The 25850-nt window shown below is 57.7% G+C and overlaps 2 protein-coding genes across 3 annotated transcripts in view; both read left to right on the forward strand.

The window, feature by feature from the left end:
* Positions 1 to 25850, forward strand: part of ZNF385C (zinc finger protein 385C) — a 27518-nt gene continuing 1668 nt past the window's right edge. The window contains exons 1-7 of one of the 2 annotated variants that reach the window (XM_040640615.1): positions 1 to 250; positions 18747 to 18895; positions 20741 to 20851; positions 22441 to 22606; positions 24244 to 24537; positions 25055 to 25248; positions 25512 to 25622. In XM_040640615.1, the coding sequence (XP_040496549.1) occupies positions 1 to 250; positions 18747 to 18895; positions 20741 to 20851; positions 22441 to 22606; positions 24244 to 24537; positions 25055 to 25248; positions 25512 to 25622 (1275 nt within the window). The remainder of the gene's footprint in view (positions 251 to 18746; positions 18896 to 20740; positions 20852 to 22440; positions 22607 to 24243; positions 24538 to 25054; positions 25249 to 25511; positions 25623 to 25850) is intronic. The other variant, XM_040640616.1, reaches the window with a different exon arrangement.
* On the forward strand, positions 13016 to 18377 carry CUNH17orf113 (chromosome unknown C17orf113 homolog). Its single transcript, XM_040640613.1, has 2 exons — positions 13016 to 14799; positions 15835 to 18377. Exons 1-2 carry the CDS (start codon positions 14257 to 14259, stop codon positions 17317 to 17319), a joined length of 2028 nt encoding a protein of 675 aa, XP_040496547.1. The 5' UTR covers positions 13016 to 14256; the 3' UTR covers positions 17320 to 18377.

Raw genomic sequence — 25850 nt, forward strand, 5'->3', positions numbered from 1 at the left:
ATGAAGCGGCCACTGAGCCCCTCTCCCCCAGGTGAGAAGGAGCCCCCCATATCTGGAGCTACGGAGTGCCCCCCTCGGCCCCCAGAACTGCCTAAGCCCAAGAGGGAGAGAAAACGGACGTCCTACACGCTCTGTGATGTCTGCAACATCCAGCTGAACTCGGCAGCCCAGGCCCAGGTGCACTGTGGGGGGCGCGCCCACCAGCGGCGGCTGCGGCAGCTCAGCCTGGGGAAGACCCCCACCGGGCCAGGTCAGTGCGGAGGGGCGATGCTCCTGCAGGCTCCGTCTGGGCCCCGTGAAAGGCTCTGGGTCTGTGGCCTCTCCCTGGGGGGTGTTGGGTCTTGGGGTGCCCTCAATGGGACCTCAGGGTCAGAAGTCCCCCTGATACGTCTGGATAAGCCTCCATGGGGTCTCTCAGGATCTGAGGGTCTTTAGGGCTGAGGACTTCTCTTAAGATCTTTTTGGGGGCGTGGGAGCTCTCCCTGCGGGGTCTCTTGGGACCAGGACCCCTAAGCAACATTTCCCCAGTCTGGAGCCCCCCCGGCAGGGCTAGCCTTTCTGACAAGGGGTAGCCTGGGCTCCTGCTCTAGCCTCTGCAGGCTGGGCTCAGCAAGGTGCACCACACTCCGGCTGAGGGACAGACAGGGGAAGCCCTTCTTCCTATGTTGGCTGGACTCCTGGCCAGGATTTCTGCCTCTCCCTGGCTGGGAAGACTTTGCAGAGGTTTGGCTGTGAGCGCTGAAGGGGCCGCTGGCTACAAGACAGATTTCTGGGGGAAATGGGTGAATGCATTCATGAGGGTGATTCCAGCTGACAGGTACATAGGGGCCATGGGGAAAAGGAGGAGAGGCAGGCTGCCAGGCGGGCAGGGGAAGCTGGTTCAGAACCAGGCCCAGTGTGGGGAGGTGGGAAGGGCCAGAACTTCCACCTGGTTCCTGGGAGTGGCCACTGGAAACCTACTTTGCAGCCCAGGCTGGTAGCTTTGCCAGAGGGCTACTCTCTGAACTCCGTAACAAGGGCGCCTGTTCTTCTGGTGAATTCTCACGGGTTGCCCACTCTGTTTCCTTCACTGTGCTGGGGCCTGGAGACAAATCCCCGTCGTACTCCTCACTGTCCTGCTCCAAGATGGAGTCTGTCTTTTGGTCTGAGACAGACACAAAAAGAGCAGATGAGTGCTGTGGGTGCCACGTGTGGGTACAAAGGGAGAAGGGTCGTGATTGTACCTGGGGACACCAGGAAAGGCCTCCTGGAGGAGGGGGGACACACTGAGCTTTGCAACAGGGGCGTGGGAAGAAGGGACATTGCAGGCAGAGGTCACTGCCCTAAGGGTATGACTCTGAGTAAGAGTGTATCTGACTGTATGGGTATTTCTGGAGTGTGAGTGTGTGTGTGTGTGTGTGTGTGTGTGTGTGTGTGTGTGTGTGTCTGTGTTCAAAAGTCATTCATTCATTAGCTATTTATAGAAACCAACTCTGCAAGCTGCTGTTTGGAGGATCCGTACTTTTACTTTTCTCCAGCTTTATTGAGATACTATTGACATGTATGTTGGTTTAAGGTTAGTTAACACTTCCGTCCCCTCACATAATTATGATTGTGTGTGTGTCCATAACATGTAACATCTTCTGTCAATGTAAGTGTGTAATTCAGCATTGTTAATTATGGGCACCACGCTGTGCATTCGAGCCCCAGATCTTATTTATCTTATAGCTGGGAGTTTGTACCCTTTGACCACCACTGTAATCTGTATTTCTACAAGACCTGACTTTCTTGGATTTTTTTTTTTTTAAGATTTTATTTATTTATTTGAGAGAGAGAGGAGATAGCAAAAGAGAACATGAGCGGGGAGAAGGAGAAGCAGGCTCCCCGCTGAGCAGGGAGCCCTGATGCAGGGCTCGATCCCAGGACCCTGGGGATCATGACCTGAGCCGAAGGCAGACGCTTCACCGACTGAGCCACCCAGGTGCCCTGAGACTGACATTTTTAGATTCTGCATAGAACTGAGAACATACAGTATTTGTCGAGAAATTCATATTTTTCAAAGGTGGCATGCCTGCCTGTCCAGAAAGAGCTGTCTGAAGACACATGCCTACAAGGGTGTCCAAGATAATAACAGGTTCCGAAGAGGTGGGTAGACGGTGCTTGGAGAAGTCAGAGGCAGGAGGGAAGTGACAGAAGTCAGGGAAAACTTCAGAGAAGTGACGTCGACGTTGGATCTTGGAGACAGAAAGGGAATCCTGGGCAGAGAAACAGCTGGAGTGAATGCTGTAAGGTCCGAGGCCCATGGCGTTCAGGGAGCAGGAGCGGTGGCCACGCTGGGTGTGCAGTGGGCGTGGCAGAGGGCGAGCAGAACCCCTGGGAGGGCCTCCCAGCAGGCTGGGTATTTAGCCTCTGTCCCAAAGGTGATGGGTGTCACTGAAGGGCTCTGAGCAGGAGTCGTTCGAGTTTTTAGATGTCTCCGGCAAGGGGGAAGGGTAAGACTTGGGGGTTCATGAGAAGAAGGAGGAACGGGTTCTGGGGTCTTTTCTGTAGCAGAAGCAGCTGGACTTGGTGACGGAGGGATGAGACTCCAGCTGAGGTGATGCTGTGCGGGGCGGTTCCGTCATCAGAAGGGGGACACCGACAGGGAAGCAGGGCTGGGGGGCAGTAGTGGGTGGGGAAGGCCAGGTTGGCCTGGCTGCCCCCCAGCGTGGCCTCTTCACCACCACTGTAATCTGTATTTCTACAAGACCTGACTTTCTTGGATTTTTTTTTTTAAGATTTTATTTATTTATTTGTCCCTGGGGTACAAGCCTCCCTCTCTCCCTTCCTGCCCGCCACGCCCCCCTGGAGAGAGCAGGTGGCCTGCGAGGACAAAAGGGTATAGCACCAGCTGTGACCAGAGACAGACTGCCCAAGGGGATGGGGACCTCTTCGCCAGGCTTCCCTCTTCCCACAGTCCTCGTCCCCGGAGTCCTGGGTAGGTTTGTGGGGACCTGAGGAGACATGATGCCTGTTCCTCTTTTCTAGATTATGAAATGGGAAGTGAGTCACTGTCCCTCCAGTCATCTGTCTGGGCTGGCCCGTGCCAGGATTCTGCACGGAGCGGTGCTCAGCACCTGCCCTCGGGTACACACAGTCCAGAGGGGGAGGCAGCCATGGGGCCAGACCTTTCTAACTGCCCTGCTGCGGGAGGGAACAGCATGGGGGCCCCAGGTACAAACCTGTTCTCCATTGGCCTCATTATTTCTGAGCCTACTCCTGGCCACCCCACCACTCCCATGGATCTGTCTGAGAGCTGGGGGTGGGAGAGGCAGCCCCAGCAAGAGGATGCTAGCAACTGCCCCGGGGTGAGGATGGGGGTGAGGGGCCCTCAGCCATGCCGAAGGCCTCTCCCAGCCTTGGTGGGGACTGGGCCAGAGCAGAGAGCCCTTAGGGTGCGGCTGACTGGGGGCAGCCTTGGCCTCTAAACGAAAGAGTCCCATGTAATCCTTCAAGAGGCTTGAGGCAAAGTACAGGGAGGCTTTAACACAAGCCTGTGTTGCTGGACACGGGAGGTGCCAGGGCTGTGGCAGCTAGGAGGACCGCTAGTTTGCTGGGAGGGTGCCGAAGGTGTGGGGGTGGGACGGCTGCTCCGGGAGGCCTCCTGGAGCTGTCACTTTGATTAGGGGTCTGTGGGGCTGGCGGCTTGCACCATGACAGGCCGTCACAGGCAGTGAGGCGGGGACCCTCTCCTGCTCCTGTCCCTGAGGCCATCGGTGAGAGGGGGAGGCGGGGACTCTTCCCTCTCTGAGCCTCCTCGCCTGCTCCTTACTCAGCCACACCTAAGTGAGCCTGGAACACTTGGGAGGGGTCACAGGATGGGGAAATGGCAGGTACCCCAGACTTCCCTAATTCCCTCCCTGCAGATACTTCCCCAGTCTCCCCTGCCCATCGTCCGCCCTGTCTCCTACACAGTAGGCCCTTTCATTCTGTAGGAATGTGTCTTGAGCCGTCGTTCCCTGCCCCCCTTGCCCTTCCTCCCACAAGGTGGGGTGTGTGGGCACCTCTGCCCCAATAAGGCTGGACTCAGTGACCCCGTCGACCACACACACACACACACAGACGCACACGCACACCCGAATTTTAGGTGGTTCTTGAACACCTACAGAAAGGTTTGCCGGCTCAACCCTCTGAGCCCCGGCCCCCACTGCACGTGCTGGGCCTGCACAAGGCGCGGGGAACATGGAAGCATCTACTTGGGACCTGAACTGTAGCTCTTGTAGCAGGGCATTCCCCCCTCACCCAGCCACACGCGGCACTCAGTTCTCCCTTTGCATTGGGCTGTTGCAGCTCAGAGAGTTTAAGCAACACCCCCAAAGTCACAAAGCTGGATTCAGATCCCAGCGTGTCTGATTCACCCGCCTTAGCCCCGTTGCTGCTGAGGAGAGCAGCCCCCATGAAGAGAGAGTGGACCTGGATGTTTCAGGAATGGGGAGATGATTTCACAGTGCTCAGAACCCACGGCCTCTCCTCTGCCTCGTGCCTTGGTATCCTCCACTGAAAAATGGGGAGATGCCAGCCGTCTCCCACTTAGCCTCACCTGGCTGGGGAGGGGAGGGGAGCCTCCCAAAGCCAATCCCTCCCTTCTCCCTTCTCTTGGCAGGACTGACCCAGCCATACAGTTCATCCCCCCACCCCATCCACCATCAGCAATGCAACATGACACCAGAGCAGAGAGAAGGGGATTTTGGAAATGACTTAAGTTCTGAACGGGCCAGGAGGGCCTTGGGTGGGGAGTGCAGAGTAGACACTAAGGGGGACAGGAGAACAGAGATGAACTCGGATGATAATGGATTTCAGGGCAAAGATGCTGTGTCTTTAGGGGAGGCTGGGGACCAGAGTGGTGGGTGGAGGCTGTCGCCCGTCCTGCAGTCCTGCACCCTCAGACCTCCCCTAGCTCCTGTTCTAATCAGACCCTCCATCTCCTCTCCGAGTCTTTGACTGCACAAGCCTCTTGCTGCATTCTGAGCCCCAGAGATCAAAGACCTTGAGCTCAGGTCACGCCTGAGTCACCGGTTTGATGAGATCCTCACCCCCCCACTCCCCGCAGATGGATTAATTTCAGTCCCATCAGGAAGCCCTGGAAACCCTCCAGCCTGTCCCCCCATCGCTTCCATATCTCCCTGGGCTGCTGATTCTTCCTCAGTGCCCCCCAATCCGTCCCGAGGCCTTTGGGTGCATGTTTTGGAGATACTGGGCTCCCTCAAGGCCACCGGTAAGTTCTTCTGGCAGTCTAACCAGCGCCTCCTGCTGCTGTTCTCCTTAAGTAGCAGGTGCCCCTCGCTCTCCCTGGACAGCCATCACCTCCCCCTCCCCCAGATGTGAACCTGACCATCAGACACTCCCCCCTACCAGGGACCACCAGGAAATGCAAGGTTGTCTGGGTGGAGAATTAGGGGGCTTAGCTCAGATCCCTGCCCTTAAGAAGACAAAGATTCCGTCTGTGTCTGGGTGGGTTAATTAGCCCTGGGCTTGAGTTTCCTTCCTCTCCCCAAACGAGCAACTCCTTCCCCCTAGAGCCTCTTCCTAACAAACCTGTTTTCAGGAGCTGCTGCTGCCAAGCCCTCCCCAGACCCTTTGCCGGCTGTACTGGCTGCTCCAGAGATTACAGGTTATTGTCTGGTGGAGACAGGATGCTGAGGGGGTGGGGGGCTAGCTCTGGGCCTGGGCTTGGAATGCCAGACTGGATCCTGCTGTGGGTTGGCTGCCTCCTCTCCCCCATTCCACCCCCTCCCAGCCACCAGGTGCTCAGGTGAGTTGAGAGCTGGCCAGTAGTCAGGAAGAGGAGGGGGAGGAAGGAGCAAATGGAGGAGAGCTGGGCCTGGGGGGTAGGGAAGGGTCTGGAGCAGGGGAGCAGTGTCAGAAGTTCTAGTTGAACAGATGACCACCCCCCACCCCACCTGGCATTGTCCAGGTAGTAGGTCCAATGGGCCAGGTACTGGACTAAGAGGGGCAAGCTGCCTGGGGCTGCCTTCCCCCACCACCATGGCCAGTGCTCTGGGGTGAACTGGTCATACCTCTCTGGGCCTCAGTTTCCCCCTCAGCAAAGGGAGGTAAATGTAAGGGGATGGTGGGCCAGAGGATGAAGAAGTCTGGACAGGAGAATGGGGGCTCCTGCAGCAGCAAACCCAGAGGCAGGGCTTCCAAGTTCAGCAAGAACTTTCTGGCAGGCTGAGAAGGGGCTGGCAGCACCTCCTTTCTGGAGGTCTCTATAGGCAAGGTCAACTCTGCACTTAAGTACAAGAGGCACTGGACAGGGACTCTCGGGAGGGGGGGATGGAGGCAGCCCCTTGTCCCTAGTCCCCACAGTTGCCCCATCCTCCACCCTTGGGGCAGGAAGTGCTCTGTGCTTTCCACCCTGGTTGGGATGGGAGAAACTAGGGAACAGGCAGCTCCTTCCAGGCAAGGGGAGAAAGGGCCCTGCAACCGCTGCTTTCCAGCAGGAGCAGGAGTCCCTCCCTCCGCCCTCCCCTCCTGCCCCTCACATCCCCACCCCTTCCCTCTGTCACTCTCTGGCTGGTTTCATTTGCTCCTCAGACAGCGCTCAGCGGTGCCTCCAAAGGCAGAGAATGCTCTTGGGTGAGTGAGGGGGATGCCAGAGCGTGGGGAGGGGGGCTCAGACCAGGGTGGGTGGCTCCTCTCCCCGCCCTATCCTTTTCCTGCTATTGTTGGCCCCCAAAAGTTGTCTGTGGAGGGATTCTGGTAGCCATTTGACTCTTGGTGCCTTTTCCCAGGTCCAGGGCTGGGCAGGGGAGCCCCCACAGTGGCTGGGAACAAAGGTAGGGGTGGGGGTGGTGAGGAGGACTGGTCAGGAAACTGGAGGTGCGCCCTGCAGGAGGGAGGTGGGCTACACCGTGGGGCGATGCACGTTTGAAGAGCCTGTGCCAGAGGTTCCTTGTATCAAATCATACCTTCAACTGCGTCTAAGGGGCTGCCAGGAGCCTCCAAGGAGGGTTGTGGGGGAGGGCAGGGGGACTGTTGAAGGGGGAATCATTACTTCAGCAGAGAGGGAGAGAGAGAGAGAGAGAAGTGGACAGAGGGAGACAGGCAGAAATCTGGGTGGCTCCTCTCTGAGGCCCAGCCACTGCACTGGGGTCCACCCCAATGCCCCCCACCTTTATCCATGGTCTCCTGGCCCACCTCTCCACCAGGGTTACCTGGCACTCTTTGAGGGAGACAGCCATTACCTTTTAAGAGGTATTTTGGGGAACCCCTTCCACAAGGGCAAGGGCTGGGGCAGAGTTCTTGTGACTGGTCTTGGGGGTCTTCCTGCAGCTTGGTGAGGGGGGCTCTGGAGAGTGTGGGGGGCACCCTCTAGCCATGGTGGGAACCCTAAGCCGACCAGGAAGTGAGCAAGCAGATCTTGGATCCACCCCCATTCCCTCCCTTTGGCTCTCTCTCCCTCCTAGACTCCTATTTTCTTCAGAGTTTTGGTTTCCTCTGTGATAGGAGAGCAGCTTTACTATTTGCGATGTGGGGCATGTGCCTCGGGGGGGACCCTCCCATCTGCCCCTGTGACTTGTGGTGGGACGAGAGAGAGACTCTGGCTCTGGCTACAGGAGTTTGTGTGTCTATCTGTGCGTTTCATTTGGTAAGGGAGGGTGTGTGCACGCACCTGTCTCTGGGCGACGGTGTCCGTGTACGGATCTCGGCGTCTGTGCATCTCTTTGTGACGGCCTGGGCCGCTGCCTGTCTGCAGTTTCCTATTATCTGTATACGCCTACCAGTGGTCTGGGAGTCCCCGCGTGTCTGTCCCTCTGGGCGTATATGATCTGAGTGTGTCTTTGTTGATCCTGCCTGTGTGTACGCACATTGTGTACGTGCATGCTTGTGCGTGGCCCCTGGGCCGGCCTTTGCCCCTCGCCGGCATGGGCGTCTGTCCATCTCTGCGGTGGGCACCACCTCTGTCTCTGCACACACCAGTGAGCCTAGACGGGCTCATCAAGGGGAGATGTGTGTAAGTGTGTGCCTTGGCCTTTGCGCCTGCTGCCGTCTGTGGGTACCTATGGCTCGAGGGTGTGTGTCCCTGTGCTCGTCCGTGTAGCTTTCCGAGTGACGGCAAAACAGCAGGATGTGGTTTGCCCAGATCCTTTCCCCTGGGTGGCAGCCAGAGTGATGTTAATTCATACGCCTGCTCTGCGCCCCTGCCCCAGCTTCCGTTGGACCCCGGACGGTGGCCTCTTTTCTGCCGCTCAGTCTCGCTTGTGTGTGACCAGAGCAACAACCCCCCCCTCCGGAGGCAGCCGTCCAATGAGCCGTGGGTCCCGGCTGTGGACCCTGGCCAGGGTTGAAAAGGGAGGGACTCAGCCAGGGTGTTCAGCTGCAAAATGCCATCACAGAAGACCCCCCACACCCACATACCTGACCCTGGCATGGGTGCCAGGCTGTGGGGTACCCTCCTGGAGCAGGTTTTGGGTCTGCGGTGTGTCCCTTCGTTTGAGTGTACCCATAGCCAGGCGGTCACGCGTGTGTGCGTGTGCCATGACTGATGCATCATCCCAGCAGCCGGGGGACCAGGGTTCACGGTGAATGTCAGCAGCAGACGGTGGGTGGCATAGAGCAGTGCTGTGTGAAAGGTGCTGGGGGAGTTCCCAGAAGCCATTGAAGAGGTCCTGACCTCAAATCAACGTGGGCCCTAGGCCTTGTGTGGGAGCAAAGTGTACCCAATTGGGGAGGGGGGCTGGAAGGCACTTCTGGGTGACTATGTTGACGGGAAGGGGAGACCACATCACCAAGTGCCCCGGCACCCCCTCTTCAAATGGCCTCCACACCTAGCTCATTTGTTCCTCAGACCCATCCCTGCCCTGCCCTTTCCTCCTCACCCAGCTGTAATTCCCACTTCACAGATGGAGGAAACTGAGGCTCATAGGTAAGTGTCTAGCCCGAGGCCTCAGAGTTCAGTGTCCCTGGAGCTCTACTGCAGGCCCCTGGACTCCAGGTCTGGGAAGGATGATCAGCTACAACTCCACACCCGTCCACCTTCTCCTCCGCTCCGCTGGGAACCCACACAGGGAACCCCTCTCCTGAGGTTCCTCAGCAGGCCAGAAGGTCAAACTCCCCAGCACTCACTGCAGAGCGTTCCAGCAGCAGGCACCGCCCCCCCCCACCTCCATTCTGCCTTGACCTTCCTGAACCCGCACTGGGCTTTCAAGTTCCCCGTGGTTGTTGGGCCAGCCCCACTGCCCGGGATGCTCTTCCCCTGGTAAAACCTCACTTATCGCGCAGCGAAACCTGATAGACGCTCCCGCAGACCTTCGGCGTTCGCCCTGCTGCTCTGTGATCCCGAAGCACGTTGCCGGCGCCTCGCTAGCGCTCGGCCTGTTTGGCTCTCACCTGGGAGCTCTCACCTGGGAGCTCCTCTAGGAACTGGCGGGTGCCCGCGATGCCTGAACGACCGTGCCCCTCCCGCTGGCGGGACACCGCTCCGGCGGCCTCAGCTCCGTCGCCCCCGCTGCCCGCAGAGCGCGCGCGCAGGGGGGGATGGCCGGGCAGGTGAGCCCCGGGGGCCGCCGCCCTGCCCACCGCCCCGGCCCTCGCCGGCTGACTGGCGCCTCTTCGCCCCGGTTACCGCTAGTGGCTGCTGTCGCTCAGTGGAGCCCAAGGAGACCGCGGCCAGAGCGTCCACCACGCAAGATGGTGGCTCCCGAGTCTCCGTGAGTGTGTGCGGCGGGCGCGATGCCCGGGCCGGGTGGGGCGCCCCCTCCCGGAGCTTCCGGCGGGGGTGGGGGGGCGGGCGGGGCCCTGAGGGCGGAGCAGCAGCGCTGGGGAGGCGGGGGCCTCGGGGACCTTCGAGGGCTCCCCCACCACGCGCCCCCCAGAGGAAGTTCCCCAGCCCTCCGTGTTCTGGTCCGGGGCGAGCAGGGAGCCCCCACCTCGCCCGTCCTCCGCTCTGGAGCGGGGATCCCCCTAGGGGCTCCCCAGAGGAAGGGGCCCAAAGGGCCCTGGGGAGGCGGCTGGGGTCCGCCATCCTGGGACGACATAAGCGCTGTGCTTGAGGCTGACCTGCCAGGGTGGAGTGGGGACCTCAGACCAAGACACAGGCACCCCAGGGGCCCCACAAGTTGTGGCGGTTCACATGCAGGTGGCCAGGGTGGAAAGGTGTGAGGGACCTGGGTCTGACAGGTGTGCCGCCCTGGTCAGCCTTGGTCCCATAGTCACATTTTATTTACACCCCACCCCATCCAGCCTGGTTCCCCCAGGTTGAGGTAGAGGAATGTCAGTGGCTTTGGCTGGGTTGTTTCAGAGCAGCAGCTGTCCGATAGAACTTTCTGGGATGAAGTAAATGGTCTCTGTCTGGGCCATTTCATACAATAGCCAGTAGCCACATGTGGCTATCAAGAACTTGATATGTGGCTAGTGAGACTGGGGAATTCTAAAATGTTTTTCTAATTCTGATGAATCATAAGCAGCCACATGTGGTTACTAGCTACCGTCTCTGACAGCGCAGTTTCAGAATCCCTCTTCCCATGCATCCTCCCTTCCTACTCTTTTGTTCTTTTATCAAAAGCATCCTAGGTCCCATGGTAATTTTATCCCTTGGCAGAATGGGGCAGGATAACCAGCTTCTAGGTATATGGAAAGGAGGTGACAAACTTCCAAAGAGTACCACCTTGGAATTGCACCCCCTCCCCATTCTAAGATCCTTTGGGTGGTGGGCTAGACAGGGTCGCAGAATCATGGGATCTTGGGAGGAAAGGAGGTCAAAGGCAGCTGTTTTAGCCACCCAACAGGTGCCCGAGGCCCCACTCCATTGTTCTCTCTGCTTGAAAGCAGGTGGTTCCCTATTCATTCACTCCCCAAATTTTGTGGAACACCTGCTGTGTGCCAGGCAGCATTCCCTTCTGTGGGGTTCAGATGTGAACAAGTTAGTTACCTTTCTGCCCTCAGGAAGCTTGCATTCTGGAGAGAGAGGGAGAAGAAGGAGGAGGAGGAGAGAGAGGGAGGGCCAAGCAATAGAAATGCTGAGAAAATAAACTGATTTGTAAACTGTGAGGAGTACAATGGAGGAAACAAACAGGAAGTAGCTAAAGAAAAGAAAGGGACCTCCTGGGAATGGGGTAGAGAAGTCTCCTTGGAAGAGGGGACGTGAAATAGGCAAAGTGTTGAGAGGAGGTGGAGACCTTCTGTAAGAAGGTACAACATGTGCAAAGACCCTGGGGATGGGAGCCTGGCACTCTGGAGGAACTGAGGGAAGGCTGATGTAGCTGGAAGGGGAGAAAGGCACAAGTAGCCAGAAGAGAGGTCAGCAATGCCTGGGCATTTGGCAGACCTCGAAAGGGATCCTGGCACTGAGGACAAGCAGTCACAGAGAGGTTTCAAGCAGTATGTTTCCAAAAGCCCCCTCCAGCTGCTATCGGTCCAGATGGCTCAGAGAAAGGTAAGAGTGGAAACCCAGAGTGCCATCAGGAAGTGACTGCCGTAGTCCAGGTAAGAGATGCAGGTGCCCTGGACAAGGCAGGTGGCGGCAGCATGGCAAGAAGAGACAGGTTACAGGCAGACTGTGGAGGTGGCACCGACAGCACCTGTGGGTAGACCAGGTCCGGGATGTGGAAGAGAGCAGGGGCTGCAGGGGAAGGTTTCTGGCCAGAGCACCTGGGTCGGAGAGCGGGTGTTTCCTGAGCTGGGGATGACTAGGAGAGGAGCATATTTGTAGGGACACACTGACAGTTCCATCTAGACAAGCCAGGAACGTGGTTGGATGGAGAGGTGTGGCACCCAGAGGAGTGGCTCGGGCTGGGGTGGTTTATTTCAGGGTGACCAGCAGATGTGGTTCTGGACCTTTTGGACAGTTTTAGGTTAGGAAGAGGAGGAGAAGATGACATCAGAGGCAGAGGGGTGCTGATGGGGGAAAGGAAAGCCGGGGGATGCGGGGTCTTGGAAGCCAAGAGAATTGCATGTTTCAAGGAGGGTGGGGTGAGCAGTCCCAAATACCGCTGAGAGCCTAAGGGAAGAAGACTGACGAGTTTCACTGCATCGGGCAACAGGGAGCACCTTCCCTTGTACTCAACAGGCTGCCCCTGGAGTTCTGTTCATCTGCCCTTGGTTTTACCTATCCACTAAGTGCTATGTCCCATGAAGGGTGCTGGGCATATCAGGAGCACGAGACAGTCCCTGCTTTCTCAGAGCCCAGTCCTCTAACCAACAGCCTTAGAACAGGAAGTTCTTTCATACAGCCCAAATCAGTGCTTCCATTCTCTTAAACAAATTTTGCTCAAAGGCATCTGCGTGCTGAGCCCTGTACAGGGGCTTAGGGATCCCCAAATGAGCAAACGTACGTGATCTTGGCCTTCCAGGAACCAAGTGCAGAGATATGCAGAGAATCCCTGTGTTTACCATATTGTATCACCGGACCCACACCCAGAGAATTATGGGAGACTAGAGCACAGGCCTCAGCCCCAGTTGGTAGGATTGGGAGGATCGGGGTGGCAGAGGGGAGGCAGAGCTGCTCTCCAGGAATGAATGGGAATTAGCCAGGGAGGAGGGATAGGAAAGTCCGGGCACCGAGGCTGAAGGCAGGAGCAGAGTTAACAGCTGGGTGTGTGTGGGGGGGGGAACGGTGAGCCTCTGGAGCTGGCCGAGCAGCCAGGAGCAGCGGGAGGCTGGGCAGGACCTTGCCGGCTCTGGTGAGGTGTGTAGATTCAGGCAACCACCTAGGGCAGCAGTGAAGAGGCGGAAGCAAGGGAGTGGCCCGTGTGTGAGCCCGCTCTCTGGATGCTGAGATGGATTTGGGGGCATGGCTACAGAGTTAGAGGCGGATGCATAACCCGCTGAGACCGTGCAGGCCAGTCTCAGCGTGGCCTTTGGGGCCAAGTGGACGTAGACTCTTTTTTTTTTTTTTTTGAAAGACTTTTCGTTTTCTTAAGAGTACCTTATTTTATTTTATTTTATTTTTATTTTATTTACTTGAGAGAGAGACTGAGCATGAGTGGGGGGTGGGTGCAGAGGGAGAGGGAGAAGCAGGCTCCCCACTGAGCAGGGAGCCCGATGCGGGGCTCAATCTCCAGACCCTGAGATCATGAGCCGAGCCAAAGGCAGATGCTTAGCCGACGGAACCACCCAGGTGCCCCTGGACGTAGGTCCTAACTCTGCCTCAGCCACTTACTGCTTGTGGAACCTTGGGCAAGTCACTTAAGGTCCCCCAGCCTTGGTTTCCTCCTCTCCAAAATGAGGATGATACCACTGTCAGAGAGCACTTGCAAGAGTAATCTTGGTCTTCTCATGGAGTCACTGCAAGGTCCCTAGCACAAGGCCTGACACGGTTCACACTGACAACAGCTGCTGTTGTTACTAGCAGGCATCTAGGGGACAGGGTTGAGGGATAATAAAGAGGTAGAGTTGGTTGGGTTTGGCCGTTGGCTGGACGTGGCCTCTGGTCCTGAACGGCTCACCTGGCCTCGTCCTTGGCATGGTGGAAGAGTGACAAAGGTACAGGCGGCCAGCTAGCTCCGTCAGCCTGGGGCCCGCCCCCACTCGTGGGCTTCCTTCCCAGAACCACACTATCGGGGTGCGTGTGAGTGCACCCATGTATAGGTTTAGGGAAGGGAGGTCCAGGGAAAACAAATGCCATTCTTGGGCCCCGTGGCTCTGGGAGTTCAGCTTTGGGCTAACTTCATTCTGGTGAAGTAAATGACTATGGACTGGAGAGACTGGCCATCCCGTGAATGAGGAGTCAAGGTCCGATCCTGGCTCAGTCACAGATTATTCACGAGCCCTGAGAACCACTGTCGCCTGGACTCAGTGCCCCCGCCTATAAAATGTGGTTGCACAGATGGCGCCAGTCTTTCCAGAGCCGAGTTCTGACATGCTCCGACAGTCAGAGCTCATCAGGGCCTCGTCCTGCATGGAGGGAGACCCTCAGAGTGGGCTGGGGCCCCCAGGCCTCCCCCACTTTGGATGCCACTCTGTGGCCCTTTGCCTGACCCCACCCATTCCAGTAGCCCTTCCCCGTTAGGTGCCACCCACCCGTCAGTTGGGGGGTGCTCTGCGGGCAGCATGGACCCACGGTGGATGCCCTGACGCCTCTCCCTTGTCTCTTTCATCTCTAGTCTCCCACCGGCCGAGCAGGAATAAACTTTCCCAGCTAAGTTAGATGGATGGTCCCCATTAGCCCGGCGTGCTGCTCCCCTCCGGCCTCCCCACCAACTTCTTTTGTCAAGGGAGGTGCCGCTGGGTGTAGGGCGAGGCTGGGGGCCAGAGCACTTGGGTGGGGGTTGGGGCTGCCCTGCCCCTCGAGCAGGAATGGTGCCCCCAGGGAAGAAACCCGCCGGAGAGGCCTCCAACTCCAACAAGAAGTGCAAGCGTTACTTCAACGAGCACTGGAAAGAGGAGTTTCCCTGGCTGGACTTTGACTACGAGCGCAAGCTGATGTTCTGCCTCGAGTGCCGCCAGGCCCTGGTGCGGAACAAGCACGGCAAAGCCGAGAACGCCTTCACCGTGGGCACCGACAACTTCCAGCGCCACGCTCTGCTGCGCCACGTGACCTCGGGGGCCCACCGCCAGGCTCTGGCCGTCAACCGGGGCCAGCCCACTTTTGAGGGCCAAGCCGAGGGAGGAGGAGCCTACCCAGACCTGGAGACGCCCCCCACCTCCAGGGGCGTCAAGGTGGAGGTGGACCCGGCCAAAGTGGCCGTGCTGACCACGGTGTACTGCATGGCCAAGGAGGACGTGCCCGACGACCGCTGCGCCGCCCTGCTCGAGCTGCAGAGGTTCAACCTGTGCCAGGCCCTGCTGGGCACGGAGCACGGCGACCGCTACAGCCCCAGGAGGGTGAGGGACATGCAGGTGGGTGGCGGCCAGAGGTGCGGGGGAGGGCTTGAGGAGGGAGGACATCGAGCCGTCTGGGCACAGCGCCACCATGCCAGGCCCCCGGGCAGCAGCCAGAGGGCTACATTCATACCGTCACCCAGCAGAATCTTTCACGGACGCGTGCTGCGTGCCAGGCCCTGGGCCAGCTGCTGGGGGCACGGCCATGGAGAGGCCAGACCGGGCCCTGTCCCCAGGTGGGAGGGGGGCACAGGGGTGTTCCCTCACCTCCAAGGCCAGAGGTTGCAAGCTGGGTAGCCTGGGCCTTGATTGGCCCACAGATGTATTTTGTTGATAATCAGTGTTTTTGGAAAGCCTCAATTAGTTTCCAAGTTAAAAAAACAGAGAGATTACATATAAAAAATGTGGATTTGTGACTTCTGAAAAGCTAGGTCCCTGTGCTCTTGGGGCGTGAAGACCCCACCCAGGGCTCCTCCATTCCCTTTGGTGTAACCCTTGCCCACGTGGCCCCTCGGGGCATGCAAGCTGCAGCTCGGTCCTAGGTACCAGGTGTGTGTGAGTCCTAGAGACTGGCGTGAGGGTGGGGGAGTTAGAGCTTATCCTACAGGAGATGATAGAGCACACAGTTGGAGCTCTATGTAACTGGGAGGGAACATGTCTATCAGTTAATCCCCGAGCAGCAGAGTGGAGGGGACCCCCAGGAATAGGGACTGGGGCAATCCTGTAGAAACACACACAAAACGCTGCAGAATCTTTATGGTTCCTCAAGCATTTTTATACTTACAAGCACAGCCCCAAAAGTTGCATTTAGTTGACAACAACCTTTTAAGGAGCGGAGAGGCAGGTAGTAGCCTGATTTCAGAGCTGAGGACACTGAGGCTCAGAGAGGTGAAATGATTTGCCCAAGGTCACACAGCCAGTAAGCGGCCAAGCCAGGACTGGTCTGTCTGTCTGCCCCCAAGGCCTGTGCCCTTTCTGTCTTCTGTACTGCTGCCTCCACTGCTCAGGACAAGCCTAACTCTGTCCCTCCCTTTCTCTCCCTGGCTGTCCCAGGTGGCCATTGCCAGTGTCTTGCACACAGAGGCCTGCCAGCGCCTGAAGGCATCCCCGTACGTGGGGCTGGTGTTGGACGAGACCAGGGACTGGCCTGAGTCCCACAGTCTGGCCTTGTTTGCCACTTCGGTGTCCCCCAGTGATGGCCAACCGGCTACCACCTTCCTGGGCAGTGTGGAGCTACAGGAGGGCGAGGCCACTGCTGGCCAACTCCTGGACATCCTGCAGGCCTTCGGCGTGTCTGCACCCAAGCTGGCCTGGCTCAGCTCGAGCCTCCCCAGTGACCGCCTTGGGCACGTGGGCCCACAACTCCGGGCCGCCTGCCCACTGCTCACCGAGCTACACTGCCTCCCAGGCCGGATAGATCCCGAGCCCCCTGCCTACCTAAGTGAATATGAAAGTGTGCTGGATGCCCTGTTCCGCCTCCATGGCGGCCCCAGTTCCCACACGGTCCCCGAGCTCCGGACGGCCCTGGACCTCGCAGCTATTGACTTGGCAGGACCACGGCCAGTGCCCTGGGCGTCCTTGCTGCCTATCGTGGAAGCAGTGGCTGAGGCTTGGCCTTGCCTGGTGCCCACACTGGAGGCCTCTGCCCTCGCTTCCCCTACAGCTAGGGCACTGGCCCTCGCCTTGCGCCAGTTCACCTTCGTGGCCTTCACCTACCTGCTGCTGGACACTCTGCCCACCGTGCAGAACCTCGCCCTTGTGCTGCAGCCCGAAGAGCCGGACTTGGCCTTGCTGCAGCCCCTGGTGATGGCAGCCGCCGCCTCCCTCCAAGCGCAGCGCAGCTCGGGTGGGGCGCGCCTCCAGGGCTTCCTGCAGGAGTTGGCGTCCTCGGGCCGCGACCTGGGCGGTGGGCGCTGCACCTACCGCGGCGTGGAGCTGGTCGGCTACTCGGACGCGGCCGTGCGGGGCTTGGAACGGCTGCGGGGGGCCTTCCTGGACTCCATGCGGAAGGGCCTGTGGGACTCCTATCCCGGGCCCTCGCTGGACGCCGTGGCCGCCTTTGCAGCGATCTTCGACCCGCGCAGCTACCCGCAGGCCCCCGAGGAGCTGGGCGCGCACGGCGAGGGAGCGCTGCGGGTGCTGCTGCGCACCTTTGCTCCCGCCGTGGTGCGCCAGCGGGCGCTGGGCGACTTCGCGCTCTTCAAGCGCGTGGTGTGCAGCCTGGGCCGGCTGGGCCCGCGGGCCCTGTGCGCCAAGCTGGCGTGTGCGCGCTCGGAGCTGCACGAGCTCTTCCCGGACTTCGCCGCCCTTGCCGCCCTGGCTTTGGCGCTGCCCGCGGGCGCCGGCCTCCTGGACAAGGTGGGCCGCAGCCGGGAGCTGCGGTGGTGGGGGCAAAGCGGGGCCGGGGAGGGCCGGGGCGGCTCGGCGGTGAAGATCGCCGTGGATGGGCCCCCGCTGCACGAGTTTGACTTTGCGCTGGCCGTGGAGTTCTTGGAGAGCGGGTGGGCGGAGGGGCTCCTGGGGTCGCAGCTCACGTGAGGGCGGCCGCCTTCCCTCCGCCCAGCCAGCCCCTCTAGGGCCCGAAGCGGATTTGACCGTGCTGCCCCCAAGCTGACCGCCTACCTGTGGCCTCCCACCCACCTGCCTCGTGCTTCCTCCGCTCCACGCTGAGGACTAACCCCGCCCCGTGGGCTGTGGAGGAAGGGCTGCGGCAAGGGGCGCCTGGGCGAGCGGGCAGAGATGTTAGGTTTGGGGGCACCCTCAATAGCGCTCCTGCCCTTGCCGGAGTTTGGTGAGGAGTAGCTCACCTTTCCCCCTCTGGACCCAGCCCAGATTTGGGCCCTAGAAAAGCTGAGGCGTCTTGGTTGGAGGGAGAGAGGAAGACTGGGTCTCCGGGATTGAGGGAAAGGAGAGCGGGGTCTTGGCTGTTAACTCCCCTCCTGGCAGCATCTCTTCTCTTCAGATAGAACTGGAGAGCAGATGACTTCCTTGTTTTTGACACACAGCACAGCACCCTCTCTGTGCACAAGCTACCAGTTCAAGGGAGGTAGTGGTGGCCTACCTCCCCTACCCATAGGCTGCCTGAGGCTCTTCTGTATATGGTTGTGTGTATAGACATACACATCTATAAATGTAAAATAAACCTATCTTGTGTATTGTTAACACACAAAATCTAAAGGGACTTACAGTTTTGCAATGACAGGGTCCAGAAAAGTCCTGAGGGATTGGATTTATTTCTAGTTCTTTTCTTCTTCAGAGTCTGGTTGCTCCCCAAAATTCCTCCCCTGCCCTTGCCTCAGACCTTTAAGACCAAAGACTGTAAAACCACAGGGCTGGACTGGCCAACTCTATGGACCAGTCTCAGGCCTGACCCAGGGGTTGGAGGGATTTTTTGCCTTCTGGGAGGAGTTGGGGCCTCACCAGAGGGGGGAACACATCCTTTCAGATTCCGATGGGTTTCCTGTCCTCTCTGTCAGCCTCTGCTGTGAATGATGTGGAGATCAGAAGGGGGGCAGTTAGTGAGAAGGGAGGGGGCTGGCCTTTCCCCAGGACTCCTGGGTTTGGGTTTAACTTGCAATAAATGGAAACCCAGTACATCACGCAGTCTCCATGGTGGTGTGTGTGTGTGTCAGGACTCCTCTGTCCCCTCCCTTGGCCTGATTCCCTGCTGGTGTTCATGGGGGCCCTCTGGCTGCCTCTGGAGGGGATGGGAGGGGCATCCTTCAGGGCTGGGAACTGAGAACTGTGGTCTCCCTGCTTCTGTTCCCCCGGTGGTGGAGAACAGAGGCACAGAAATGGGCTGTGAGTGCCCAGGGCTTAGCCAGTGCTGCTTCGTGGAGAGGGAGATGGGAGTTTCTGCCCTGGCTCCGCACCCAAGAAGCCCATCAGCCTCTTTCTCTGGCCGTGGAGGTTGCTGCGAGCCCTGTGACTCCCCATTTCAGACCCTGCCCTTCTTCCTCCTGCAGCAGGCCCGGCCTCCAGTGCCCCCAGCCCCCTGCTGGCCTCCCTGCCCCTGCCTGCCAGGCCTCTGCAGCCCCCGCTGGACTTCAAGCACTTGCTCGCCGTCCACTTCAATGGCGCCACCCCGCTCAGTCTCACCCCCAACTTCAGCACGGTACGGGCTGGGCTGGTGTGGAGGGGCATGCAGCCGAGCTTGGGGGAGGGCAGGAAGGGGGGCGCAGAGGGGCTGGCTTTTGGAAGCGGGGTGTAAGTAGCAGCAACATCCCCAAGAGTGACTAGGCACTCCCGAAACAGGGACCCCTGGGTCCAGCTTTCCCGGAAGCCAAGGAATGAGGATGGTGTCACCCCTTCCCCTGGTAACGACTGCTGGGCCTGTGGCCCGGAGGTTACACTTGCATTTTTGTAGCGGGACATCCGTGGATGATCTGTGTGTGTCTGAGTGCATTGGGGGGTGTGCCCTTCTGTTTTAGTTTATGTCTCTGTGGGTCTTTGTGTGCTACTGTGGATGTCAATGTGTGGATGTGTGTGGGTATTTGTAAACAACTCTTTGTGACTTGGTAACTGTATGTAATTAATGTATGTGCCTGTGTCTCTGAGGGATTTTTTTGTGTCTTTGTGTCGACTCTGTATGTGTTTGGTGTGTGTCTGACCTCTGAGTGTGTGTGTGTGGTTTGGGGGATTGTGAGTGTGTCTCTGAAGCGTGCCGTTTGTACTCCTGTGGGTCTGCGGCACCTGCCTGTAGGCTTATGTGCTCTGCGTGTATTTCCACGTGTGCGTGTGTGTGTGTGTGTGTGATGACAAGTGCAGGGAGCATGAATTTTACTTCACTATAAGAAGTACCCCCCTTTCTTTAATTCTGAAACATCAATCCTCAAGGAACCCCAGCCCATCCTGACAAGATGGTGGGGAAATTCAGTGTCAGTCATCCTTAGGAGTCCCTTCCTTTCTAACCTCCAGGGTCGCACCGAGGTCCAAAGGAGCCTGAGCCATTTGGGGAGTGTCCCCTGTTTGGTCCCCTCTGTCACTTGCTGACACACCATGCACACGGTCCCTTGGGAGTGGGTACAGCTTCTGTTGTCCGCATCACTGGGGGCCCTGCAGGCCGTGCTCCTGTCGCCTGCCTGTCCCTGGCCCCAGGTGCTGTTAGGTGAGGGTTAGAACCTCATTCTGCTCCCTAGGAAGTTTCTGAAATCGTGCTTTTCTCTCAAAGCCTCTGTTCTCTTCTCTCAGAAAGGTCTGGAAAGTTCCTCTTGACAAACAAGCCCAGACAACTGCTTTTGGTCCAACAAGAAGCCCCTGAGAAAAGGGAACATAAAGGCTTGGTTTGATAGAAGGAAAAAAAAAGGTTAAAATAAGGAAGAGGGAAAAAAGAAAACCCACATAAATTAATATACCAAAGAAACAATCCTACGACTCAAGGAACCTTCTGGCTTGCACGTGCTGCCACCTGCCCCTTCCCAGCCCCCCACCTGCCCTGGCCATGCCCTCACTCCCCCTCTCAGGCCCTGTGACAGTGGCAGAGCTGAAAAGATAAGCCTTCTCTCCCCCAGCCCACAGGCCCAGCACAAGGCTGGGTTATGGGAGAGGATTTCCAACAGAGAAACTCTTTGTCCCGTCCCTGCTTCTCCCTGCCCCCAACTCTGTCCCAATAGTTGTGATTCTTGTGAATAAGAGAGGGAAGAAAAAAAAAAAAATCAAACCAGAGACCAGAGGGCCAGCAAGAGATGCCAAGGTGATCACTGGGACATGGTTGTGTTTCTCACGATCACAGAGGTCACCCTGGCCATCCCACTTGCCTCTAAGCTGAAGGCTGGGCAAACAGAGAAAGTCAACCAGGGAAGAAACTTTCTTTCGTGTGTCTCCTCTCCACAAGGATGGGGAAGTCCTTCCTACACCCCGCTGCCTGCGTTCCTCAATAGTCTTCAGTTTTCGGCATTTTGTACTGCCCCCCTGCCAGAGCCGACCCCAGCGTTATTGTGCCCTCCCACCCCCTTCACAGATGGACCCGATCCAGAAAGCTGTCATCAGCCACACGTTTGGGGTCCCCTCCCCTCTGAAGAAGAAGCTCTTCATTTCCTGTAACATCTGTCACCTGAGGTTCAACTCAGCGGTGAGAGGGAGTAGTGGAAACAGGCTGGGGAGGGGGCTGGGCAGGGAGAGGGCTGGACACTGGCTTCTGGGGTCTTTCCTGGAGGAATAGGGCTGGGGTCTTTATTTTCTGTCCCTGGGTGCCGAAGAGGCACTCCTGATCCTTTACCCATCTTGCCCTCTCCTCTCTCCAAATTCCTCTGCCTCATCTCTAGTGGTCCTGGGGCCTCCATTTTCCTCCCTTCTGCTTCTCTCCTGTGTTCTGGATCCTTCTGCAAGAGAAAAGTTTGCCCTTCCCTGCTCTGGGTCCCAGGGGCCCCTATCAGTTCCTGGTCTGGAGCTGAGTTCTTAAAGCACCGGAGAGTTAATGTGTTGAGTGTGTGCGTGCCCATCATACTAATTAGTTCTCATGAGACCTTGTGAGAAGGATAGAGGCGCTATCATCACGCCCACTTTTCACACGAAGAAACAGCCTCAGAGAGGTTAAGTGACTTGCCTGAGGCCACACAGCTGGTGAGTAGCAGAGCTGGGATTTGAACGCAGGCCTGGCTGACCCCAAGGTCCACGTACTTTCTACCACAGTCTACCCTTAGATAGTGGAGAAGCCTCATTCTGGCTTCCCAGGGAATAGGTACCTTCTGTCTGGACAGCTCTGGGGCTTGGGGAGATCGACTCTGCTGAAAGGGTCTAGGGAGGAGCCACAGGGGCCTGTCTTTCCTACACTTGGAAGCAATAAGCAGGGACTCCTGGTTGAAGGAGGGAGAACACTACCAGGCTAGATTCAGGGGTTCTCTCCAGGTTTTCAGGTTCTATGAGTCTTGCAAGAGATGGACAGAAAGACTTCACTCTGAGGGAGGGCCCATGGCTTCTCCATGCTGGGCCCCTGGCAGAGAGCCGGGCAAAGAGCAAATGCTCAAAAACGATTTGCTGAAAAAAATGAACAAAGGGATGAATGTTCTGGGGTGCACATACCCCAATTATGAGGACTGCTCTTTTTTTTCCATTTGTGCATTTATAAATGTGCTAACTAACATTTGTTGAGCACCTGCTGTACGTACTAGGCCCTTGTCATTCATGTTCGATTTATTTATTTATTTAAGATTTTATTTATTTATTTGAGAGAGAGCGAGGGGAGGGGCAGAGGGAGAAAGAATCTCAAGCAGGCTCCTGGCTGAGCGCAGAGCCCAATGCGGGGCTCCATCTCACAACCCTGAGATCATGACCTGAGCCAAAATCAAAGAGTAAGTTGCTTAACTGACTGAACCAGCCAGGCGCCCTTCATGTTCTTTTTAATTCTCACAACCCTGTGAGGTCAGTATTGTTTACGAGTCAGCAAACTGAGGCTCAGGGAGGTGAGGCGACTTGCCCAGAGACACACGGCTAATAAGTGGCTGAGACAGAATTTGAAGCCAGAGGCTGCTTGCCTGGAGGCTCATGTGTGAGAAGGAATTCTGTAACCTCAGGGCCACACACATGCTGTGATGACAAGATTCCCCTCTTGTCCGGCTAGAGCCCTGCCCCCTCTGACCTGCCCCCTGCGCAGCGCCCGCTCACGGAGGAGGCATGCAGACTCAGCAAATAAATGGTGACCCCAAGCCCTCCCCTCCCCAGAACCAAGCCGAAGCCCATTACAAAGGCCACAAACACGCCAGAAAACTCAAGGCTGTCGAAGCTGCCAAGAGCAAGCAGAGGCCACAAACCCTGGCCCGGGATGGGGTGCTGGTGTCCCCAACCCCGACTCCAGCCAGTGGATCCCCTGGAGAGCCGCAGAGCAAAGGTCAGTCCTGAACCCCGCCCCCCAACTCCCCAATTCACATCTGGTTTCTGGTGAGGGGTTGGGAGATTTCTGTTGATTATTTTTCCTATGTTGGGGTAGCCCGTACATACCGAAGAAGGCACACATCACAAGTGTTGACCTCAACGAGCCTTCCCGTTCTGGATATACTGAGATCAGCAAACATGACACCAGCACCCAGAAGCCCTCCTAGGTGCCTCCCCCCAGTCCCTACCTCCGTTGTATTAGCTTCCCAGGGCTACCACAGTGAATGACCACACAGTGGGTGGCTGAAAACAGCGGACATTTATTTTCTCGCCGTTCTGGAGGTGAAAAGTTTGAAATCAAGGCGTCAGTGGGGTTGGTTCCTTCGCAGGGTCTCAGATGGAGACTCTGTCCCATGCCTCTCATCGGGCTTCTGGTGGTTACTGGCCATCCTTGGTGCTCCGTGGCTTGTAGCTGCATCTCTCCAATCTCTCCCTCTGTCTTCATATCCCACTCTCCCTGTCTCTCTGGCCTTGTTTTGTTTTGTTTAAATTTGAATTAGTTAACATATAGTGTATTACTGATTTCCGGGTAGAATTTAGGGATTCATCAGTTGCATATAACCCCCAGTGCTCGTCACATCACGTGCTCTCCTTCATGCCCATCACCCAGTTACCCCCACGCCCACCCTTCCAGCAACCCTGCTTGTTTCCTAGAGTTAAGAGTCTCTTGTGGTCTGTCTCCCTCTCTGTTTTTATCCTATTTTATTTCCACACAGTCTTCTTATAAGGACACCAGCCATTGGATTAGGGCCCACCTTGGTCCACCATGATCTCATCTTAACTACTTACATCTGCAAAGACTCTGGTTCCAAATAAAATCACATTCTGAGGCTTCAGGCAGATGTGAATTTGGGGGCAACACTGTTCAACTACGTACCCCTCACCTGAGTGATCTTGACTTTTCTTGCCATCCATCAGTTGCCCGTGGTTTGGAAGTTTTGTGCCTGGCCTCTTCAGTGCTGTGTGTAGCTGTGTAGTGCCCCCTTGCGTGACCATACAACTCTTTTTTTAAATCTACTCTCCTGTTGAGGACATTTGGTTAGTTTCCAGTTTTATCTTTTTTTTTTTTTAAGAGCTTATTTACTTGAGAAAGAGAGAGCATGAGTGGGGGGAGAGGCAGAGGGAGAGGGAAAAGCAGACTCCCCCCACTAAGCACAGAGCTGGACACAGGGCTCGATCCCAAGACCCTGAGATCATGACTTGAATTGAAGGCAGATGCTCAGCCGACCGAGCCACCCAGGCGTCCTGGACAGTTTCCGGTTGTATGCTAGTATGACTAGTGCTCTAGGAACATTCCAGGGCACCTTTTTTGTGACTTCCACTTACTTAACAGTTAGCTAATAACTCTAAAGTATCGCGGCTGTGAGGGCTTTCTGAGACCCCCGTGTCCAGCTTTGTATTTTCCAATGGGGAGGCTGAGACCCAAAGAGGCCCAACTCTGCGCAGTGAGTTGGTGGGAGAGTGGAGTCTGGATTTCACTGCTGGTCACCCCGACCTCAGGGACACTTCTACTCTGCCATGCCACCCCCAATATATCACTACTTAAAATCATGGTCTCAAGATGATTCTTAGCGATGTCTTCCATCTCCCCAGCAGTTCCTGCGACCCCTCCTCCTGGCCCCCAACTCCAGCCACCACTGACTCCGGACCCCACGCCCAGGGAGCCGGCCCACTCAGACCTCTTGGATGCTGCCTCCTCTTCCTCTTCTTCCTCCTGCCCACCGTGCTCCCCAGAGCCTGGGAGAGAGGTGCCAGGGCCTGAGCCAGCAGCGGCTGCTGTGGGAAGCGGTGTGAGTGGGGAGGGCAAGAGCGAGAAGGGGCGCCTCTATTGCCCCACGTGCAAGGTGACAGTGAACTCTGCGTCCCAGCTTCAGGCTCACAACACAGGTCAGTGCGCTGGGGTCTAGGGGAGGAGAGGGACAGGCAGACTGCCCTCCCCAGCTGCGGGCTGGAGTTCCTGGGTATTTTGCGCAAGGGCTTGGTGACAAAGGCATTGTGTTTAGCGGTGATTGCATGGGCACTCCTCCAGCTGACGTTTGAGGGGGGAGAATTGAGAAGAGAAGTCTGGGGCAGCAAGAACTGAAGGGTCACTGGGAGAAGGCGGGAAACACCTCCTCCGTCTGTCCTTAGGTCAGACCCAGAAGGGAGGCAGGAGATGAGATCAAAGGGAAGCGGTTCCACCACAAGAAGACCTTGGGGGTCGGGGGCAGCTGGCGGGGAAGGACAGAAGCTGGGAGCACCTTGCGGAAGTGGGGAAGAAAATTCTCAGGTGGCTGGTGGGGAGAGCACATGCGAGCAGCCTGGAGGCTCGGCGGGGCAGCCAGACTGACCTCGTTCGGAGGGGGTCTCCATGGCCCTTGCAGCCCTCTTTGGTGCTGATGGGCTATCTTCCCTCCTCCCTCAGGAGCCAAGCACCGGTGGATGGTGGAAGGTCAGCGAGGTGCTCCCCGAAGGGGCCGGGGCCGCCCAGTGCCCCGGGGAGCTGGACACAAGGCCAAGAGAGTGGCAGGGGGCCAGGGGGGCCGACAGGGCCCCAGCCCCCCTTTTCACTGTGCTCTGTGTCAGCTCCAGGTCAATTCAGAGACCCAACTCAAGCAGGTGGGAGAAGTGGGGCCGGGACTGGGGCTGAGCAGGGCTGACGGGGTGGGACAGGTGTCGGGCACCGGGAAGGAGCCAGTGGAGGCAGAGGAGCAAGGCCGGAGGGACAGTGGGCTCCTGGAGGGCCAAGGCCAAGTCTCACCTCCCCTTCCCAGGGCTACACCCCGTAAATGTGGGGTGGGTTAGCTAGTCGAGGATGATAGGTAGCATGGGGGTCCGTGGGCTTCCCCCTCCTGTTGCCAGTCTGTCTGTTTCTCCGTTAGCACCTGAGCAGCAGGAGGCACAGAGACCGCCTGGCTGGGAAGCCCCCCAAGCCCTCCAGCCAGCACAGCAAGCTGCAGAAGCATGCAGCGCTGGCTGTGAGCATCCTCAAGGTATCTGTCTCCAGGCAACAGGGCTGGGCCCGGGACTGGAGGGGGGAGAGGGTGGGCCAGAAGGGCAAGCTGGGGAGACTGGAGGGGGAGGAGGTGGGGCAGGAAGGAAGCCACCCCCATCTCCCCCCTTCAAGGGTGCCTGGGCCCAGTGAGAGCTGGGCTGGGGTTTTTGGCCATCTTGGAATCTGCCCAGAGAAATTTCCGGGGAGGTGGGCTGAGATAGTAAGC

Source organism: Ursus maritimus, unplaced genomic scaffold, assembly GCF_017311325.1.
Source record: "Ursus maritimus isolate PB19 unplaced genomic scaffold, ASM1731132v1 scaffold_24, whole genome shotgun sequence".
In the NCBI taxonomy this organism is placed as follows: Eukaryota; Metazoa; Chordata; class Mammalia; order Carnivora; family Ursidae; genus Ursus; species Ursus maritimus.

Coding starts and splice junctions, on each gene's coding strand:
- CUNH17orf113 (XM_040640613.1), top strand. CDS start 14,257: ATGGTGCCCCCAGGGAAGAAACCCGCCGGAGAGGCCTCCAACTCCAAC. Junction 14,800..15,834: donor GGAGGGTGAGGGACATGCAG/GTGGGTGGCGGC, acceptor TGGCTGTCCCAG/GTGGCCATTGCCAGTGTCTT.